The sequence below is a fragment of the Brachyhypopomus gauderio genome, chromosome 7 (genome assembly GCF_052324685.1).
Source record: "Brachyhypopomus gauderio isolate BG-103 chromosome 7, BGAUD_0.2, whole genome shotgun sequence".
Taxonomy (NCBI): Eukaryota; Metazoa; Chordata; class Actinopteri; order Gymnotiformes; family Hypopomidae; genus Brachyhypopomus; species Brachyhypopomus gauderio.
Window position 1 is genome coordinate 18,073,481 of NC_135217.1, and position 22,482 is coordinate 18,095,962.

Sequence of the window (22,482 nt, forward strand, 5' to 3'; positions counted from 1 at the left end):
TTGTCAGAGCGATTGACTGGTGCCATGTTTGTGATTGACCACTGTTTCCCCACAAGCCTTTACAGACCATTTTCATCTTATTCAGCCAAGCTCAATATCTAGACTACATCTGAGGTAACTTCCCTTACTATTACATCTCTCATAATCCAGTTTGTCCAGTGCCAATCTAGTTTGTCCAGTGCAAATCCTGCATCACTGCAGCTTAGTATTTTTCCACTGCTTCAACACTCCTATTGAAGTATTTTATTGTCTTTCCAGCAAGTCAATTTGTTGACCTGAATCAGCTGTGTCGGAGAAGAGAAAGAACTGAATTGCATCTCTCCTGGATTCTATTTTGAGAACCCTGCTTTAAACTGTTGACAAAGAATGATAACTTCAGCAAATGTAAAAAGCTTAGTTGTCAGTTACTTTGGCAGTACAATGAGTTCAGTTGTCTTAACATCCAGGCGTAGGTGTTCTCTTTGAGCAGATGCAAAACTTCTAGCTCATAAAGAACTTTGATGAAAACTTCATCATGACATTACCGGAAGTGAGAAAATGAGATGTGCTATGTCCAATTTGCATATTATCAGACGAAGATTCAGTCTTCTGTCATGTAGTGCCTTCAAAAATTACTCCAATGCTGAATTTTTAGCAGGAAGGGAGAAAGGAAAGCAGTGCTATCTGTGAAGCGGTTGAGGAGGGACGGCAGAGCGCAGAGGGATATGAAACGATCTGATGAAAAGTGAGTGGCAACAGAATGAGTGACATATTAGTAATGGGGGGAAAGAGCTTGCAGCACCCAGTAGCATCTTTGGATGAGAGGGGGGGGGGGGGGGGGGGGATCTAAGGTAGAGTTCAGCCTTCTTTGACTCAGAACTTCCGCAGTACGAAAGCAGAGTTGCTAAAGACCCTTTTGTTCTAGGACATTAGCATCTTTTTGAAGCAGAATTGCTCAGCAGAAATTCCAGCTCCGAGGGAAACTCCTCAGGCTCCGCGTGTAGACACACATTTCTAGGCCAAACCCCACTACATCCGCAGCTTCAAACGTAGGGTTACAGCACAGAAGGTACCGTAGTTGTGCGCTAGCGGCTTCCTTTCTGCACGCCGCATTTTATCTCTGAAAAAAAGCAGGTGCCACATGACTAAATGCAGATGATTATTTACCAAGATGAAGAACATTTGGTACTGCGTAGGAATGAAGAATTATTATATTGCAAGTCTAGTGACTACAGCTTAAAGTGTAATAATGCACGCTAACTTGTTTTGTAAGTCAATGCCACCGTAATGGATCTTATAAAATATTATGGGCTTAGGGCCAGTTTTTCATCGAGAATATAAAGTTTAGATTTTAGAGCCGTCAAATATCTTTGGCCTAATTTCTCATGTTTATGTGATAATTTTTTTACCAGTTCCACTAAGGACTGCACCAACATCTGTAGGCGTTACCTCTGTGTCGTTCACCATTATCAATTACCTAAAAGCTAATTGAAAACCTGGTCTAGCAGGACTCTATTGAACAGCCTGTAAAGAAGATCCTCTATTGGAAAAAGGTTAAAAGCCACAACTGCCATTCTTGGCTTGAGACCTCCATCGCTGATAGAAATAATCAATATATTAGTGTAGAAGTGCCACAACTTTAGCATACAACTAGGACCTGTCATTTAGAGCAATTACAGTCACATTAGCATTGCTTAAACAGGAGGATGTGACACAACCCCAGCCTGAAGGCTTTCTAAAGAGTGTGTGCCGTCGTCCTTGAATCCTACTGGAATTCAACGTCTCAGTGTAGCTGGAGAAGCTAACACCACTCAGGAAATGGCATTTGTAGGGATCTGATGTCGTTCTAGCCATTGTGCAGTATCTTTGTCTGTTTTATGTTACTCTGTCTGATTTTTCCACAGCTTGTAGAATTTGGCCTCTAGGTTTGAAATAAACATGTTTTGTGTTTCGAGGTAAATCCAGTCGTAAACGCCATTGTTTTGTGTTTCGCATTAAATCCAATTGTAAGCACCTTTCAAATAAAAATCAATCTATTGAGACCATCCGGGTCTGGAGACTAACTACAGATCAATCTCCATGGAGTTGAATAATATTGGTGCAAAGAAGAGCTCTAAGGAAATGCACACCACTTCAGCAGACTGGCCTTGATGTAAACTCTCAGGTTCCTTCTGACATTTGCTACCTCGTTTCCCCCCTCCAAAGATCCGGCAGTATAAACCCACTATTTTATTATTAGCATCTCTCGGAATAGCCGTGGGTCATTTGTCTGAATTCGGAAGGATTTTAATACAAAATAGATAATGTGCAAATGAGAACAAAAGTTATTGTCCCTTGTGTGGCCAGCCCTCGTGCACTCTTGGGGTGCTTCTGCCACACCGTTCCATCCCTCCAACACAACCCTGTTCTTATCGTCCTTTATTGTCCTTGTTCATTTTTAATGCACCTCTGGGCAGTTAGGACCCCGTCTATTTAAAAAAATCCTCACTGGAGATCAAAAATGATCACGAGACCCGTGGAAGTCACTGTGCGGCTGAGAGCAAAGTGTTCAATGTTATCGAACTGAACGTGGCAGCAGTGTGTGAGGATAGTCTGGTGGTTTGATGTGGCGGTGGGGTGCAGTTCTGTGTTGTGGAGAGGTAACGTTGCCCCCCCCCTCCCCCCGGGGCTGCAGCTCTGTGTTGTATGGAGGTAAATATGTCCCCCGCAGCGATCCAGCTCTATGTTGCGGGGAGGTAAATGTGTCTGCCCAGGGGGATGCAGGTATATCAGCTCAGTGACACTGACCTTTCTGTCCCAGGCTACCTGTAGTGCACCTTTGTGTCGTGGACATTAATCAGGGAGGAGCCACCATTGTGACAGTTGCTGATTGGGTTAGTTCAGTTGTTACTGGGGCTTCATGGACTACTGATGCCTGCCTCTACCTCGGTGATGTCTCTCACATACAGTATTGCGTGAGTCATATAAAGGTATGTTATGCTGCATGGCAGTGATCGGTTTGTGTGGTTTCTGGAACCTAACAAACTCTTCAATCTGAACTTGACCTTTATTGACCAGGGTCTGCTGGTTATGACACGCCTGTCCTCTTGATGATAAGCCTGTCAAGCGTGTAATGAAAGAGCACGACCTGGAGATTATGTCCATGACAAGTCTCATGAAAGTGTGGCTAATTCACATGGCAAGTGCATTTCATTTTATCTCTTAGGAGTCACGAAAAGTGGTTGTGACAAGCAGAGCTATACTCTATTGAAGAGGTTAAATAATATATCCAATATACAGTATGTACACACACGCCTGGAGGTCACAAAATAAACACCACACAAGAACAAGATTAAATATTCTATTACTTCTGTAATATTCAGAGATTAAGATTTGGATTATGTCTAATCATTGTAAGCCCTTTTCGGGCTTTGCATGGTTACTATTCTGGAACGTGGTGTCGATTGGCTGCATCGAGGGTTTCATGGCTCATTCTGTGAAAAGCAGCTGTGGGATGAATGGTGTCATGCGTAACACGCTCGTATGTGTGTGCACGTGTCAGGAGTACAACATTAACCCATTGTGTAGCAGTCTGCAGTTTCACACCTTCCAAATCACAAGATGCTCCAGCACCGGTTTGTATTTGGTCTCCGGTTCGTTCTTTCAAGGGCATCTTCGTTTGTGTCGCTGTAGATGCGAGCACAGTAACATTGATTGGTCTTGTTCAACATGCTTGCCAGGACAAAGCTTGACCGGAAGCAAAAAATATATCCACTGCATTGTGGGACTGACTAGAAGTGAAGGGCTAACGTTCATGTGAATGCCTGTTATTTACAGAATGGGACGTCGGACGGAGTCACACACACCTGCACTGTCACGTGGTTTACATACACCTGTAGTGTCATGTGAAAATTAAAGGGTAGTCTTGCATCGCAATTGCCACATTTCAGCAATTGCCACATTTCAAGTGTGTGTGTATGTGTATGTGTGTGTGTGTGTGTGTGTGTATGTGTGTATGTGTGTGTGTGTGTGTGTGTGTGTGTGTGTGTACGCACACGTGGACATTCACAAACAGCAACCATGAAAGACGGATACCACTTTACACGGTCTCCGTCTGTCAGTCACACCTGAGCCCTTCATTGTCCGTTCTCCCCTCACTCGGTCGGCTCTGTCAGCTCTGTCGGCTCCGTCAGCTGCTCCAGAAGTCTGTCTCTCTACAGTCACCGCTCGCCCGAATCCCGCACTCCTGTGGAACAACGACTGCCCTTCAACCGTTGTGACTTGTTCCGTTCTGTTGGTCTTACAGGTTGTATCTGTGAGATTCACATAATCAGCTAGAACCCCCAAATACACAGTGCTCAGGGTTCGCAGTTGCACCATGGTGGTTCTGCATACATGTACGTAGCCTGGTGCTACGTATGCGGATATATTTGAAGGTCCGAACAGGTAAGACGGTTCACCCAGGGTACCAGCTGCATTCTTGTGAATGAGTTCAGCTCATTCACCTCACACACCAGCGTGGCGGAGCAGCACTGTCCCACATCTCGTATTCAGCCCGTGCATGCTGTGGTCTCTGAGCATCCAGGATTTATTGCTGTGGATGTACTTGTCATACTGTAGCACATGTGCTGAATGGCCTCTCGACCTGTGTGGTCCACCGCTGCAGTAGAGACGTGAGGAGCTGCAAACAACCCATGGCATCAGATCCACTGGAACCCCATCCAGCTTCCAAACATTACAGTCAACACACACACACACACACACATATACATATATAAAAATTTGTTATGTGAGATGTTCTAGAGCTGCTGCAGTGAAGGTGTTTCAAGAACAGACTCCTTTCGCATTGAGTTCCTCCCGATGGCATAACATTGATGATGACTTCATCAAGTGGTGGAGAGCAATAGACAAACCACGATGGACTAGTTAACCTGTGTGATGAACACGGACTTGAGGAAAGTGTCTGGGATCCCCCTTGGGCTGGGCCAGTAAAGCAGACGCATGGTGAAGGCTTCAGTGCTAACCAAGATTCGTCGACAGTATCATCGCTACTTTTCATGGAAGAACTGGACACTGGAGGACTGGAGAAACATTGCAGTCTCCGACTGATCCAAGTTCATGCCTCTACAAAGAGGATGGAACAGTGGAAGATGTATGTATGCCACCAAACATATGAGAGCTGCTTCCAAGAGACACCTGTAGATGTCTGGAGGATGGTTTACTGGCATGATCTTGGACCACTAATACCACTGCATGAGTCCCTGAACACCAACCAATACTAGTCAGTACTAGTAGAATATGTGCAGAACGGTTCCTCTCAATGGGATAAAAGTCCCACCTCATCATATTCTCTTTACTATATATTGTATTTCCGAAAAACAGGACAAGTATCAAGTTATGATTTCCAAAAAGTATGAACCAATTTGTTTTAGGAAAAGTAGATGTTTAAATAATTCATTAAAAATTTAATTTCATGGGGTTTTAAAGTTTCATGAGTGTAGATCAATTTTTTCCTTTTTTTCCTTTCAGTTTTCTGATTTCATTGCTGCCATAGCAACAACTGGCAATGCAATCAAATGTGTCATTAATGCAGTGTCCATTAGCATTAAAATGCCTTTGCACTAGAAGCTACAAATCCTTAATTTTGATGATCCAAACATTTGGTAACAAAATGATCAGCAAGCCTTCACTTGCTTTCTCCAATGTAAAGCTGGAAACATCTCTTGTTAACAACACACACCCACACACACACACACACACACACACACACACACACACACACACACACATACACACACACACACACACTTGGGAGCTAGCTGGTGTCTGAGCCACAAATATGACAGACAGGGGGATTAAAGTGGTATAATCTTTGGTAAATACACTTTATTTAGCACAAGACACCTCCCCCTGTATTCAAGGAGACTTATGCCGTTGGTCTGCTTCTATAGCACATATAGACATGGAGTCTCCTATATGCCTTGCTTCAGTGTTGGAGGGAGTGGTTGAGCGTTTGCCGTCATCCTCGTGGGAGCAGTGAAAAGCATTCTGGGGCTCTAATGTGCATTTAATGGCCTGGTGCCGAGCTGCGATGCTGCTGGATGACGTGTCCAGTGGGGGGCGTGGCCTGGTGACTGGCAGGTCAGGTGACTGGTAGCATCGGCAGCAACTGCAACTCCTCCTGCCATCAGGGCCATTGGAGATACCAGCATGATTCAGCAGGACCGGTCCTGAGGCCTGAGACAAGTCGGTTTAATGCTCAAAAAGTCTTGCATGACATTGTGGAAGAGAGTATTCTAGCAAGTATTGGGAATATTGCTATCTTGATCTTTAATCTCCTCATGGTTATGCTTGAGTTTCTTTAAGTTTGTCAGCATATCTTGCAGAAGACTGAGGGTACTTCGGGAAAAAATAGAGATGAGGAAATAGTGACCTTGGGTGATTTCATAAAAAGCCTTCAGGCAAGACGCTTTGAATATTGTAACAGTCTACAAAGCATGATGTGTGTACCGACAGCTTTAGCTCGGGGAAAGACGTAATTTCAGTTGTATTCAGAGAGGTGTTGGATGGCCATGAACACTGATCTGTGTCCCCCTCTGAAGAGGTCCCTTCCAGATTATAACAGAGTTCAGGTAATGTTTCATATGCTTGATTGCAATCCTGTTAAGGTCTCTTATCCAAACAGGAACAGGAAATGTGTGCAGGGGTGCATGCACTACCCCTCTTCTCCTTACGGACTCTATGTATCAATCCATATCACCTAGGCAGCGAAGCAAAACCCTAGAAGCTAAACCAATTTCATCACACACTCTCAGCCCCATGAGATGGGCCACACCTACATATCCCATATACATATCCCATAATCCTGTTCACCCCATAAACCTTGTTTGTTCCCTATCCACTAATAATTATTTGCCCCTGTGTCTTATCTCCCTTATTTCTCCCTATACAGTGCTGCTTGAAAGTTTGTGAACCACCCAAACATTGTCACTGTCCACAGGCCCAGACCTTGACACGTCCACCACCATGCTTCACTGTTGGGAAGAGATTCTTCTCTTTATATGCAGTGTTGACTTTTCCCCAAAAGTGGCACCTGTGATTGTGGCCAAATAATAAAGTTTCAGACTCATCTGTCCAGAGAATGGACTTCCACAAAGTCTCTCGTTTGCCCAAGTGCTCTCTGGCAAAGTTTAAATGGGCAACTTTGTTCTTTCTTGAGAGCAGAAGCTTCCTACTAGTGACTCTTCGTGAACTCTATGATTATTGCCTGACTGTAGATGCATGTACATTTATCCCAGAGGCAGCCAGAGAGGTCTGCATCTCTGGATGTGATGTGTGTGTTTGGCCTTTACCTGAATTATTATTTTTCTGGTGCTACTTGGTGTAGGTTTGATGGGCAGAGTTGTGGTGATGCTGAGTGCCCTCCATTTGTAAATGATTTGTCTAACAGTGGATGGATGGAGCTGAAATCTTTTGGAGATGATCTTGTATCTTTCCCCAGACTGATGGGCTGTCACCAAGTTGTTCCTGATGTCCTCAGATGTCTCTTTTCCTCTCAGCATTGTTGATCTGTGTGCTTTGCGTCTTGGCAACACCGTGGTTTATTTGTTTTCCTCTCCCTTTTAATCAGTGTGGCTCAAATGTTTTCCCAAGGAATCATTTGATTGGTCTTCTTAATTGATTTCTTGAGCACTTACTGAGTCTTGTACCTACTTGACTTTACCAGTGCATCTGTGGTCCATTTTGTTTTGCACATGCTCTTATTCCATGTTTCATGTAGTCTACATTTCCCTCGGTACAAGTAAATGGAATTGATGAACATAAACCTGACATTTCATAGACAAAAACCTGTGGTGATAAAATAAGATAATCATGGTAAAACAACAGAAAAAATGAAACTACTCATAGAGTTCACAGACTTTCAAGCAGCACTGTATATTACGTTCCCTCCCTGAAGTCATGTTTGTCTCATCTTGTGATTCTGAGCCATTCTAGTTTGTAATTTTGCCTATTCAGTCTATTCTGTGTTTGACTTATGCCTGTTTACCAGGATTAGTCTCTGCCTGTCCCTTGGATTTACTGCTGTTTTGATACTGACCTTCGCCTGTTTCTTTGACTGTGAGCTTGGACTGTACTTTGCATATTAAAATGATTGAGTTTTATCTGCATGAGACTCTATCCCTCTCCCCCCAAGCCTGATGCTAACACTGCTGAGATTTACTTTGATCATTCCTAAGAGTTTTGCTTGATAGTCAGAGGGGTATGTTTATTCCCTCATAAACAATGAAACATTTCCCCAGTGTTAATTATAGGGCTTGAAAAGCCCTATATTGGTATCTATTAATTGTTCACCTCTCTAAAGCACAGCATGTTCACATAACTAAGGTTTATATATTTAATGTAGATATTTATTCACCATTTATTTACTGCATTAGTAGGATATATTCCATGAGAAAAGTGAAACAAGCACTTCTAACCATGGGAATTTATCACACTCAGACCTCATCTAAATATCTGCTGTTGTGACGTACTGTATCTGCTGCATACACTGCTGTTGTGACCTGTCACCATGCAATTAGTTCAACATTTCGCCTGTCTTATGTTTCTCCAGACTCTTAATGCACTGAACCATCTCAGCCTTTGATTTGATTTGTATCCCCATGTTCTTATGCCTCCAACATCTTTTTAATCAATATGCCCACAGACTTTGACTGTTGGTAACCGAGATGTCTCAGGGGTCTTTCCTCTCTATTATCTAATTACTTTTTAATCCCAAAGAGCTCTTAAGATTTTATTTATTTTTGGAGTTTTGACTTACACACATGTTTACTGCAATATCAACTGTAAAAAGCACTAATCCGAATGAGCTGAGTAGAATTATGTTGAATCGAGTTGAATTGCACTGAACTGGAAAAGGATTCTCAGATTCATTGTCCCAGGGGTGTCGGCCAGGTAGTGGGAGTACTGGCAGGTGTGCTGGCACAGAGTGATAGAAAATTAAGAGCCTTGTTATCCCTGTGCCTCTTGGCCCAGGGCAGTGCCACCCATACCTTTATCTCATCGTGCTCTCTTGGCTGACCCTGGATCAGCTTGAGCACTCTCTCTGTTTAAAATTGCCACCTCAGAACTGAACAGGGATCAGTCAGACACCTGTCATAGAGGACAGCACAACCCAAACTAACACACGCACACACACACGCGCACACACACACACACACACACACACACACACACACACACACACACACACACACACACACACACACAGACGTTCGAATCGCAGCATCTCAGCTGGCCAGGGGATGTAAAGGTCTGATTGCTGTGGTAATTCTTCATGCAGCTGTCATCGTGAGGTGATTTGGGTATAATGTTCTGTTAGCGTTGCCATGGTGACTTAAGTGGGCTCTCCGCATGTGTCAGTTGCCATGCAGTGATTTGTCGCTGCCGAAGACGTGGAGGAACCATCATGGCAGAGCAGGAAAACTCCTCAATATCACAGGAATAATCAAGTGGCTGTGAAAGGAAGCCTAGATTTGTAGTGGTCTTGAAGCTAAAGTTCACCCGCCAGTCGGGCTGGTCGACGTGTGTCCCTCGTGGTCCTTTGTGATTGGTTAGAAAGGGTAGTAGGGGGGGAAAGAAGTCACAGCAACACCACCAGAGTGCTGTCCCCTGCATTTACCCTTATAAAGGACAACCGTATTACACGTGTGTCAAAATGAACAGGTCTCTTCCCCTCGTGTGGTAAGGACTAGAAATATTGGATATTTAGTCTGAACTGCCATAGTATATTACAGTATTCATATTGTTTATGTGGCTTTCAGTTATTTTGGGTGACTGTTCCTTTGGTCTGTGGTCTCCCCGTGCTGTTCCTGTTGGTCTTTAATCCTTCTCTGGCCTCCCTGTTCTTCCTGAGTGATGTGTTTGCCTCTCCTGCCCTCCCTCAGCCGGTGACCATGACTCACGTGTACACTCCCTGGCTCCCTGGACTCACGCTCATGTATCATAGAGCCAGCTTTCATGGCAAGTCACCAAGGATCTCTTCTGCAGGTGATGTGTGACGACCCTGAAGTGCTTCCTGATGGGCTAATGATGTTACACACACACACACACACACACACACACATATGCGCGCATACACACACACTGAACACCTGCTGAGAAAATGAGAGCCGGTGTAGTCACAGCCTTGATTCTGGTGAACAATAATTGAGGCATTGTGTTTCATATTGATGGATAACGACGGTAAGACACAATGTGTTTACTCCCTGCTGAGAAAATAAATAAATAAAGAGTCAATAATGAGAAGGAGGTACATCAGAAGGTGTTCTGTTCAAATATAGCTCTTAACCGGAGCTGTTCATAACCCTTTATACAAACCTGTCAGCAGAACTTTAGTTTTATATACAGGAACTGTGGAAAATTTTGTTAGATTTACAGTCGCATGGAAGTAAATTCAAATTGAGAGCCATGTAAGATGTCATGGAATAAACTCAAGATCCTGAATCTTGATTGCACTGTACTGCACTGACTTTATATATAATATAACTTTCTGAATACCAAACCCAAACATAAGATACATCTGTGCGTATCTATTTATTTATTGGAGTTACATTGTGTGACATTTTGCCTTTCTCCCTCGTGGCTTAAAAGATGCCAACAATCGCCAAATAAACACTCATGCACAAGATGCAAACACATACTTATTTACACCTCACCACTGCATATCAGTTAAAGCACTTTACTAATATTTTGTGATGAGCACTATTTTCAGGAATTGCCATAAACTCGGAATGTTAAGACTATCCACATGCATATTAGTAATGCCATTATGGGTAGGGGAGCATGTGCAAGGATATTCTCCACCAGTGTCCTTCTCTCTCGGCCCCTGGGACACCATGCCATGCACATTTCACTGCCATAGCATTTCTAAGCAGTGCATGAAGAGCTTGATAATCATCTAACCCTCAGGGCACTTTCAGTAAATGCCACATTAATGTTAACAGAATGCTCAAAGCGATCCCGGGCCTAAGGAAACCATGCTCTGTGCGTTTTTTTCGCGTTTGCCCTAAACACCCCTGACTGAGCTCTAGGCTTGGGGCCTACCCAGACACACCCCCGTGCTCAGACCCCCTGCTGTTTGACCTCGGCTCAATCTACACTTAGGTAACGCATGGTTTGGAAATCTGTTTCTGCTGTCGGGTTGTATCAGAGCAGCCGATGAAGGTCTGTGCTTCAGCCTCTCCCACCCAGGGGGACATAAATCCCATTTCGCATCTGCCACCCGCACCGTATTTCTAATGCAGTGGGTCCAGTTGGAGTCAGTCTGTGGACCCCAAGGACACAGTGACAGCCTGACAGTCGTGACGCCTTGACAATCGAGATTAAGCATGTGGGATGGCGCACGTGCGCGCACGAGCACACGTGTGCACGTGCATCAACAAACGTCTCTCCTGCAGCTGTGGTGAAATGTGTATACTGGCAGTTAAAAGTGTGACTGGTGCTAGAGGAACTGAAATTGTACATCCTTATAAGGTCTATGAGCAGCAATGATTGTAAGGATTCAAACTAATTTACAGCATTATGCATATAATTAACTTAAGGATGTGGTCTACGTCCCATCTAGTGACCTGCTTGCTTACCTTATGACAGAGTTCACATGTTTAAATGTTGATATTGAGTCGTAATGCTGTAATATTTTGATGTGTAACATTCCCGAATTGTGGCTAACCGTGTGTGCGTGTGCGTGTGTGTGTGTGTGTGTGTGTGTGTGTGTGTGTGTGTGTGTGTGTGTGTGTGTGTGTGTGTGTGTGTGTGTGTGTGTGTGTGTGTTGACCACAGAGAATCATGAGCCCTGTGGAGGAAGAGCCAGACCACATGATACCATGAAGAGACGCCTGCATGTCCTGCCTCACCAGCTGCTCAGTATGTGTCTTGTATACACACACACACACACACACACACACACACACACACACACACACACACACACACACACACACACAAACACAGACACACATACACACACACAAACAAACACACACACACGCACGCACACACACACACACACACACACGCATACACGCACGCACACACGCACACACACATACACACACACACACACACACACACACACACACACACACACAATTAGTATGGTGTACCATATTTAAACCTGTAGCAGGTCCTTTGGCCCTCTGCTGTTGTTTCCAACTCTACACAGAACCCAGTGAAGTTGCATTCAAACGCGTTACATTCAGCACTTCAGATATAACGACACTGCCAAAACATAAAGCGTGAAATGCTTTGGGAGCTCAGGATCACTGGAAATCAGACAACTCTTTGACAAACATGCTATTACAGTATTAGGGGATCTTCCATCATGGGCCTCACGTCTGTGGAGGGTGTGTGTACCCACATTCATGGGCCTCAGAGCTCAATGGAAAGGCACCTCTCAGGCCAAAGGCAGGTTTCAGGAATGTTTTCTCACACTCTGGGATATGTCTCCCACTTCCTCTTGGTCACTCCTTCATGGACGTTTAGCACCTGGAGGGGTTTCACAGCTGGGTCTGGCATTTTTCAGCAGCTGTAGAAGTGACCCAGTAGTGACACTCAGAACCATTTGCATAATTCTGGTCAGGTGTCTGGTTCCATCAGTTGCTCATTCCCAGTTTGCCCTGCTAGTAATGTTCTTCAGCTGTTTCACAGTTAGCTTATCTAACCATGTATGTCAGGTTTGGTGTAAAAACTGTGTGTGTGTGAGAGAGAGAAAATTGTTTTGTATGTGTGTGTGTGTGTGTGTGTGTGTGTGTGTGTGTGTGTGTGTGTGTGTGTGTGTGTGTGTATATATATATATATATATATATATATATATATATAGAGAGAGAGAGAGAGAGAGAGAGAGAGAGAGAGAGAGAGAGAGAGAGAGAGAGAGCAGTAGAGCAGTGGGCAGTTCTTTGGATCCATACCTTGAAAAAACTAGAATAAAATATCTGATGTGCCTTTTTTTTTTTTGCTCCGTGCCACTGGGTTCCTTCCTCCATATGTGTGACGATAATTATGTTCCTCCATTCCTATTTTCTCTCAGGCCTGGTTCTGTCTCTTCATCTAGTTAGGTCTCAGTAGTAGCTGCGCACTTGCTTTAGGGTGAATTGGGTTTCACCGATGGTCTCATCATCCACACTGCTGCCTCCTGTGCATCTGCAGCCTTCCTTGAAGTGCAGCCTGTATTGTGAGACAGCTTTAGAAATCACTTCTCGGGGACATCGAGTAACAATCGAATCTTAGCAGGAGTTCCTCTCAAATCCCTACAGCCAAATTGTAAAAGTAGAACGAGATTGGACCACCTCTGTGACATCATTACATTATCCAGGATTGGGTCCCGTGCTCCAAAATGGAAAGAACCATTCTGGTTATGTGACAGTGCTTTTCTTTATCTCCTCCAGCCCAGCGGGTCCTCCTATGTGGCATGAACGTCCTGTTTAAAGTCTGTATTTCCTGTGGGACTAAACCCATGAGCTCAGAATCCAGCGATGTTCCTGTGACGCTAATTATGCCAAACTAGCAACTCGGTAAACACATCATAGGCCTTTTATGCCCGTTCTGGTAACCATGCTGGTCAAATACACATGACCGAGGTTCAAAGGCACAGTAGGATAAACAGCCCAAATCACAAACAGGAAGCCATTATCAGAGCAGTGTAGTGCTTCCTGCCTTATCTATGAGCTCACATCTGTAACACCCTGCCCCTCCTTCAACACAGGAAGTTCTGCATCTGTCCCAAAATCCTCGGAGCCACCGTCCATCTTTACCTTTGTTGCTTGTCTAAATAAAATGGAATGTAGGTGTTTAGATGACTCACTGTTAAGATTTTGTTTGCATTTAAAGCTCAGCGTAATCTCCTGCTGTGGTACTGATAAAGGGCAGTGGTACCATTGGTTTAACAATTTTTTTTGCCATTTGACACATTTTACTAAAATAATGAGTTGACTTTCCTGTATAAGAGCAGGAAATCGTGCCGGAGTAGTGTTCTTTAACCAGTAGCAAACGGGTTTTCATTCACCGGGTATGTTGGAGCAATGGAGCTGTGGGCATTTCAGAGCAGACCGTCTCCTGGCTGTCCCTGCTTTGACGTAGCTGCCTGTTAGTGGCTGTCGTGTGGTGTGATGTGTAACACTCACTGTAGGAAGCTACCTTGGAAGCTAACTGGACTTCATTTAGCATAACAGATGGATGGAGTTCAAAGCAATGTATATTTGTACAGGTCTATTCCCAAATGGTCAGTGCAAGTTCCATGATAAAACATTTATATTAGCCACTGGGGGATGAGAAACTCAATTCTGGACAATTAAAAGAAGATACCTTAAAACCAGAGCATCACAGTTCTGGACTAGGACAGGGACCAGCACACTGAGTGGTTGGTTTCTGGAACTACTTGGGGCAGAGTTGGTTTCCTCTGGGCTGTGGCTGGAAGTGGAAACAGAAGCAGGGCCATTATTCTCCAAACACCGTCCACACATCGAGTGCGTTGAGTCTCATCTCTGGCAGTGATTGAACCTTGTACTGCTGCATGTGATGACAGCAAGTCCATGAACCAGTACAACCTGTAGAGAACATTTTTTGATCTCTGCTTGTGGCACTGACGCTAATGTTGAGAGATCGGTGAGGAACTGAAGAACTACAATGCGCTGGATGCTCCTGTCTAGGTGATTTATTAATGCCATAACCACCAGCACAGGACTTCATGAAAGTCACAGGCTGCTTATGTATTCCAAAAGGCTTTAATTTAGAATGTTTACTGCGTAAATTTCTCTTCCACTATTAATCAGCTGCTGAACTAATGGATATACGTTGGATCTATAAATCAGGATGTAATTCAATAATATAGTAATTTTACATAATCCTAAAGCCACTCTTAGCCCTAAACATATATGCTTAGACGAATGACATCCTAGCATGCGAATGTGCACACGATGGAGGTGTGTTGCTGAAAACCCCGCTCTGGTATGACAGTCACGTACTTAACATGGGTCGTTTTTATATCACGCGCTGGATTTATATAGCCACATGAGGGAAAAAAAAATGACCTCCAACTTTCTCTCTCTCTCTTGCTTCCTCCTTTCCTCGCTCCCTCTCTATATCACTCCCTCCATCTCTTTTGCTATACCTTCTATTTGATAACGGATGTAAATTTCCACAAATGTAATCGTTATGTTTGCAGGTCATGTGAGAATAATTCAGACACAGACTAAAAGGAATATGTTTAAAAATATATAATAATATAAACCTTATAAAATAGGTATAAAATCACTGCACTGAGCTGATATGTTATTTCAGAGCATGTCATTGATCCTCTCCTCCTTCTGTTAGTACGTGTATCACTCTTCTTTTAGCTCTTTTCTCCCCCCGCCCTGTGTTGTGCTGTGGTTGGTAATGAATGTTAATAAAGCTCGCCCATTTCTCCTGCGTTCTCTCTGTCATCCTGATCTGATCACGTGGTCTCACTGTACTGAGTCATGAGCTCTCTGTGTTAGAGACAGTTAATACTTTACTCCATCAGGACTGTTGCTGAAGTCAGTCATGCCACAGGTTCTGTAGCCCCCCCCACACTCACACACACACACATACACTTATTCACATACGCATGCCTTCACACTGGGGCACCAGCATTCCTTCCTTGCAGTGATTGTTGTAAGTGCTCGTAGCTTGTGCAAGCTTCAGCTCAGGGTCCAGATGAGGCGTTAGATACAGTCACAGTTAGATACAGTTAGATACAGTCACAGTTAGATACAGTCAGTTAGATACAGTTAGATGCAGTCACAGTTAGATACAGTCACAGTTAGATACAGTTAGATACAGTCACAGTTAGATATAGTTAGATACAGTCACAGTTAGCTAGAGTTAGATACAGTTCATTGTGGTCATTTAGACCCAGAAATTCATTCTGCTGTGGCAATCATGCATCTGCAAGGAGAACTTTGTAAGTGTAGAGATCATCTACTGCTTGTTAGCTCAGTCATCACTGGCCACAGCCATACTGGGGTTCAGATGTGTTAGAGACACACATGGGTCCACCATGTTCTTAACAGCCTTAACACTCAACACTCCTGTCTGAGGTCAATGCCCTAAGCTATACACTTACAAGGTGTGCATTTCTAGTAGAATAGCGTGTGAGTTTATATTTATGAAACAGAATCGCTGCACTACATGATTAGTTATTCTGGAAGCATTGTTGCCATGGTGAACCCTAGAGCATAAACTCATCACACTGTTTCCTTGCAGCCTTCACAGTCAGAGTTCAGGGTGAAACATGACTGAACATTAAACACCCTGACAATGCTTGGAGACTGAGAAAGCTCTCGCTGCCTCCCCCTCAATAAGGGAGTGTGAGTCAGAGGGGGGGTCTAAATGCCACCTCTAGCACTAAAGAGTGAGAGTGAGTCACCTATTGATGAGAGATAACCAAGTGACCTCTCTTTCTCTGTGTCTCTCTCTCTTTCTTTTTCTCTCTCCCTCTGTCTCTGCCTCTCTCTCTCTCTTTCTCTCATATGTCTCTGCAAATTGTTTGACATTTCCACATTTTTAGTAACTTGACATTGACTTATGCTGGCTAATTGATTTTCTTTTTAATTATCCACTGTGGTAACCATACTCTACACAGTAGAGTTGACCAACTGTTTCAAACTAATGTTGATATCTAAACGTTGTATGAAACATTGTTTGTAACACGGCATCATATGCTGTATAAGCTGTATGAAAAACAACTATGCTTGTAGAGTTGTTTCTGTAGTTTCTGATACTTTTCCGTGGGCACAGTCCAGCCCTCAGAGGCTGTGCGAGTGTTTAAGCGCACGGCACAGACGGGGACCAGCCGAGACCGCGTGTCAAGATCTTCTCGTGCTGCTTTGTCGTCTGTTGAGCGGAGTCGCATGTTTTATTCATGAAGCTGGTGTTTCATTTATGCAGTTTCGGATTTCTAGCCAACGAGTGTGTATGTGGTGTGTGCATGTGTGTGTGTGTGTGTGTGGGGGGGGGGGGGGGGGGTGGCAGTGGTGTTATTAGTGAGAGCCACTGATTCAGACACAAAGCACAACACACACACACTGCCAGCACTTATTGACTAATGGAATGGCTGACATCAGGTGGGACAGGACAGCTGATATGGCAGCAGGCAGCCATATTGTTTGCCATGGTGAGCACTGTGTGTGTGTATGTGTGCAGCAGCAGGCCTGAACCTTTACTTCCATAGTATGTTGGATTTTTAGCCTTTGTGGTTTATAAAAGCCCAACCTATTGTTTTGGAACATATACATATCAGGTTGACCACAGGGGTTTTGTCTTCCCAGTGTTACATTTACACAAATCCAGTGTCTCAGCAGCCAAAGTTCATGGGTCCACTAAGCCAAGGCCCACATGTTTAAAGTGCATTCTCTCTTATGTACACCAGGGGGCATCTGCCCAAGTTGGACAGTTTGGTGGGGAGGGCTGGGGGTCATTTTAAATCCATTTGACTTGTTTGGGTGTTATCTCTCAGCTACAGCCCCTGTCTCACAATTGTGCATTAGCAGCCTGACAGCTTCTGTAAATAGGGCTTCACACACACACACACACACACACACACACACACACACACACACACACACACACACACACACACACACACGCACGCGCGCACACACGCACAGAATCATGCACACACATATCGTAGAGAGATTGTGAGTTATTGCATTTAGGTGCTCACATAGAACTTCACAATGTCTTTTCATAAAGAACACCTGCACATAATTGTATCCTTTGTGCATTCAGTGTATTCTGTAATGGATGTATGTGACGTTAAATATTATTAATATGTGAGTACATGTGGGAGGGACCATGAAAACAGTTCTGATGTGTGTGACTTGGGGGACTATGTATGAACGTGTGTGTGTGTGTGTGCGTGCGTGCGTGCGTGCGTGCGTGCGTGCGTGTGTGTGTGTGTGTGTGTGTGTGTGTGTGTGTGTGAGAGAGAGAGAGCTGGAGAAAATGTGGGGTGTCACCACCCATGCAGGAATGTGGAAAGTCGAGTGTGTTTTCTGGGTCTGGTACATGGGCTGGGGGAGGCGTCTCTGTTCCTAATCCTCATGAGACAGCCATGTCCTCATACGAGGACACTGCGAGTTTAAAACACTGCTCTGCTGTCTTCATACAAGGACATTACTTTTTTCACAAGCATGGCTTACTTTCTGAAGTAGTTAGGTGTTACTAGTTACTAGCAAGGGGAAATAAAAATACATACAGAATCATAGGCCCGGTCTCGAGAGGTTATGATGAGAGTTTGAAATGGTTTTACTGACCTGATCTCAGATCAGCTCTGTAAAATATGTGGTCACTGGAGAGTTCGTGCTTCTTATATGTTCTTATATGTGACACGAATGGCACATTTCACAATTAGCCATCCCCAGTTATATTACTGTGGAAAAAGTCTAACTAGAACAAGTTAAACCCTGAGCTGTTGTCAAAATGAGAAATATAAATGGGAATAATGTTGATAATGTTGCTAGCATGATCTCGCTAGTATCCATAGGCAAGACTGGTGACTGTAGTTGCAACCCTGTGTGCATGTAAGCGTTCCTGATGCCTACAGCAACATCAGACACGTCTCTTCTCTCTCTTCTGATGTTCTTCACCAAATCTCCCACCTTTCACTCTCCCTCATCCCCCAAAGAGCCACAGCTTGGTCGCCATAGCAACCGAGGTAGCGCGCCATCGAAAAACAACGGCCTCGCTCTCAGGTCGCGGCGCTGGGGCTGCGTGCGTGCCCTCGCACGCTTGTGCGTCGGGGTATATGTGCGTGTGTGCTGCGTGTGTTACATTGCCAGTCCAAACAGTCTCTGCTACGTAAGCCAGGGAGAGACACCACGCTGGGGCATTAACAGCTTCTGGGTTTTGTGTCTGCCTGCTCAAACGTCTCGCTCACTGGACGTCCATATGAGACACGACTTTATGTTTCACCATTTACGATGGCCTTCTACCTCTCTCTCTCTCTCTCCCTCTCCCTCCCTCCCTCTCTATGTTTCTTTCATCCTCTCCCATTCTTCTCTGTGCTTCTTCTGTCTAGCTAGTGGAGAGTGGGCTACAGGTGCACCTAGCATCACAAACTGATGGCTAACAAAATGCTTTTACAGTCTTTGTTTGAAATTGCAGTATCAGCTTACTGGGTAACCACTCATTCCACCAGCTCATGCACGAAGTTCGCCAGCTCGTGCTGTTTCTCCGGAGTTCTCATCATAACTGTCCTGCAGGCCCCAGGACGTCCTGCAGGCCCCAGGACGATCACTGTCTACACACATCTCCTGGTGCTATGTGCATCGAACCACTTGCTGGAGGAGCCATGCCAGCAGGCAGGGGTTCTATTACACTGGGGCACTGGGTCATTTTTCTAATGCGCTCTGTGGGAAGAACTAACATGAGGTTCATTCTGGCCACCACAATCGTCATTCTTCATGGACTTTACGTGTCACGTGCTGTATTTGTGTTACGTGTTGTCCTTGTGGCCGTCCCGCGTCTCTGGGCAAAAACATTTGTACTTGGCAACAGTGTGAGAGACTTGTATGCATGAGCTTGTAAAAGGTGCAGAATCCAATCTGGTGTTCATCACATCCTATCAGACTGTAATTGGTCAATCCTGGAGAGTTCTGGAGAGACGGGCCTTCTGCTGCCTGGACCACAGCAATGCTATAACCTCATTACACACACTTATTGAAGCACCTTGTGTGCCGCAGCTCTGTGTGTGTGTGTGTGTGTGTGTGTGTGTGTGTGTGTGTGTGTGTGTGTGTGTGTGTGTGTGTGTGTGTGTGTGTGTGTGTGTGTGTGCCGCATGCACAGGCTAAGACCAGGTGCTTTAAAGCAGCTCATTACTCAAACATTTCTCCCCTTCCTCAGGTGTCCTTCTGATTTTGTCAGTGCCCGAGAAGCTGGTATCATTCGCTGAAGAGCTCTACCCAAGCGGGACCCCCCGGAGCCTTGACTCCATGGTAACAAGCAGCAAGGCCCTCCCCACGCTCTTGCCGGTCCCGCCCAGCTGGCGGCGGGGCTCCGAGCACGCCCCGCCCCCCGCCCGCCTGGACGCGGCCTCCGCCACTCCGGCCCTCTCTACCCTGGCGTGGAATCGGACCTTCTCCTCCAGCCTGAACCATGACATTACTGCCCAAGCTAACGCTGCAGAAAGTCCCGTCCCTATGCCTAGGATGGTCTCACGAGATAAATCGTTTGGAGTTAGTAGAAGTCAGCCAGGAGATACCGATTCACATTTTGCTGGCTCTGTTCTCTCAGGGACTGAATATGACACGGCCCCTGGATCCGGTGGCACTCAGACCATGGAGTCTACCCAGTCAGTGGCCCTAGTCAATAGAGGGAACACCTTGGCCCAGGAGCGGATGGTTCTCCCAGGTACCAATGGCACCCGGGAGACGAGTGTTGAGGAGTCAATCAACCTCAACCAGCCTTACTCTTCATCTGCATCATCGTCAACTTTGTCGCAATCCCTTCCTGCTGACGCACTAGGGGAACCCCTCAGGGAGCATGCTCATGCTATCACTCTGCGCGATGCACCCAACTTTGCCGAAGACCCCACCCTCCCGTTGTCTACGGAGGTCGTCCCATCCATGTCCCCACCCCCTGATCGTCCCCCCCTTTCTGGGCCAGGCACGACCAGCAACCCCAGCCCTGAGACGAAGGATTCTCCGTCCCCTGGTCTCAACGTGGCGCCCGACCTGTCCGGAGATGGCAACGTGACCGTGGGCGGGGCCAATACGTCTACCGATGTGCCCAGTCTCGTCGTCTCCCCTCTGGGTAATGCTGTGGACGTGGTCGCTACCGTCCCCGTTCACAATGACACTGGCACTTCTTGGGAGTCTCATCCATCCACGAATGACTCAGGCTCCTCTGAACCATCCTCGGTGGCGAACGGGAGCTTTCTGAACAGACTAGTCCCCGCCACCACGCGGGGGCCCTGGGTCTCAGGCAACCAGTCAGGCCCTTCTCTGGACTCCCCCCAAGCCCATGACACCATCTGCCTGAGCAAGATGGACATTATATGGGTCGTGCTCGCTATTAGCGTGCCTGTGTCATCCTGCTGTAAGTATCACCACATCTGACAGGTCAAGCCATAAACCAAGCCATACTGGTTTTGCTGATTCCAATAGCATAATAACACTGTAGCATGTCAAACACAATTAACCTGGTCTTCTATGTTTATGCAGGATATCTGATCACCCCAGGTCACATGCTCTGAAATGAAATCAATATGAATTCAGACTGAATTTCTGAGTTGATGGCTCACGCTTGTTTCCTTGCAGCTGTGCTGCTGACTGTGTGCTGCATGAAGAAGAAGAGGAAATCGTCTAGCCAGGAGAACAATCTGAGCTACTGGAACAACGCCATCACCATGGACTACTTCAGTCGCCACGCCGTGGAGCTCCCCCGGGAGATCCAGCCGCTGGAGACTGCCGATGTACGGCTAAGCGTCCGGTCTTAGACCTTGAGCCCACAGATTCAGCCCCGCTGTCTGTCTCTTAGACGGAGGAACAGAGAAGTTAGATGAATGGTTAGATGAGCAGGATCACAACAGAGTCCCCGGTGTTGAATAAACTCTTTTTGGATGAATAGCTTTCGATTTAGTCCAGCTGTAGGTGTTCATTCAGCAGCAGGGATCTTGCTGTGGTCTGCACATTTTTGCAGTTTACTAAATCTACGCCAAGCTCCCTTCCCTGATTAGGGGATTATCAAACAATGTATTTGATTTGTTGCAGGTAGGACAAAGATATCTGTAGGACATGATGTGTTACTGGACTTCAGAAGTTTTAGATAACGGCTGGTTTTCACCGCAGGGTTTAGACTCATTTGTCTAGTTGAAGGTTTTAAGGTTTTAAATCATTCAAGCAAAAGATTAAGAAGTGCAGATTCATTTTTTAGTCTGGGATTAAACAGAATGTGAGTCTGGATGCTAATTAGTAGACATCACTGTTTACCTTTAGGGATTTGGTTTCTTACTTTGCTTTCCTGTTTAATTCGGTTTATGTTTTTGTCAGCAGTTAATGAGCTTGCACTGCGTTGTTATCCCTGGGATAAAAAAGATTTATGGAATAATAGAGTTTACCAAGTTTTGCTAATGATGTAATCTGTATAAGAGATACATTTTAGAAGCAAAAATAGTCTTTTCACAGACACCCTTGTGGGACTTCATTAAATTAATAATTAGCAGTGGTTTGTAATAAGAGCGGAGTGTGGTAAATCACACAAGGAGCAGGAAACCGAAGACTAGCTCGGATTAAACTGGGGAGGGAGGGAGGGAGGGAGGGGGGAGGTGGTGTGTGGGCCAGTACTGCATGTTCCCGTTGTCTGCAGTCTTGTGGCATGGTGGCTGTTTGATGGCCCCTGTTGCTAGTGTACCCAAAAGCCAATCATGCCTTACACTCTGTGGCCACTGGGGGTGCAGTGAGCGAAATCGTTCATTTACTGAACATGTAGTGCCACCTGCTGCATAGTCAG

At 45.3% G+C, this 22,482-nt stretch overlaps 1 protein-coding gene across 3 annotated transcripts in view; it reads left to right on the forward strand.

Moving 5' to 3' along the window:
* tmem108 (transmembrane protein 108) overlaps positions 1-22,482 on the forward strand; it is a 41,748-nt gene that overhangs the window by 16,814 nt on the left and 2,452 nt on the right. For 2 of the 3 annotated variants that reach the window (XM_077012230.1, XM_077012231.1), the window contains 3 exons: positions 11,797-11,880; positions 19,876-21,069; positions 21,291-21,445. In XM_077012230.1, the coding sequence (XP_076868345.1) occupies positions 11,841-11,880; positions 19,876-21,069; positions 21,291-21,445 (1,389 nt within the window). In that variant the 5' untranslated portion in view covers positions 11,797-11,840. Of the gene's footprint in view, positions 1-9,896; positions 10,006-11,796; positions 11,881-19,875; positions 21,070-21,290; positions 21,446-22,482 lie in introns of those variants that run through there. The other variant, XM_077012229.1, reaches the window with a different exon arrangement.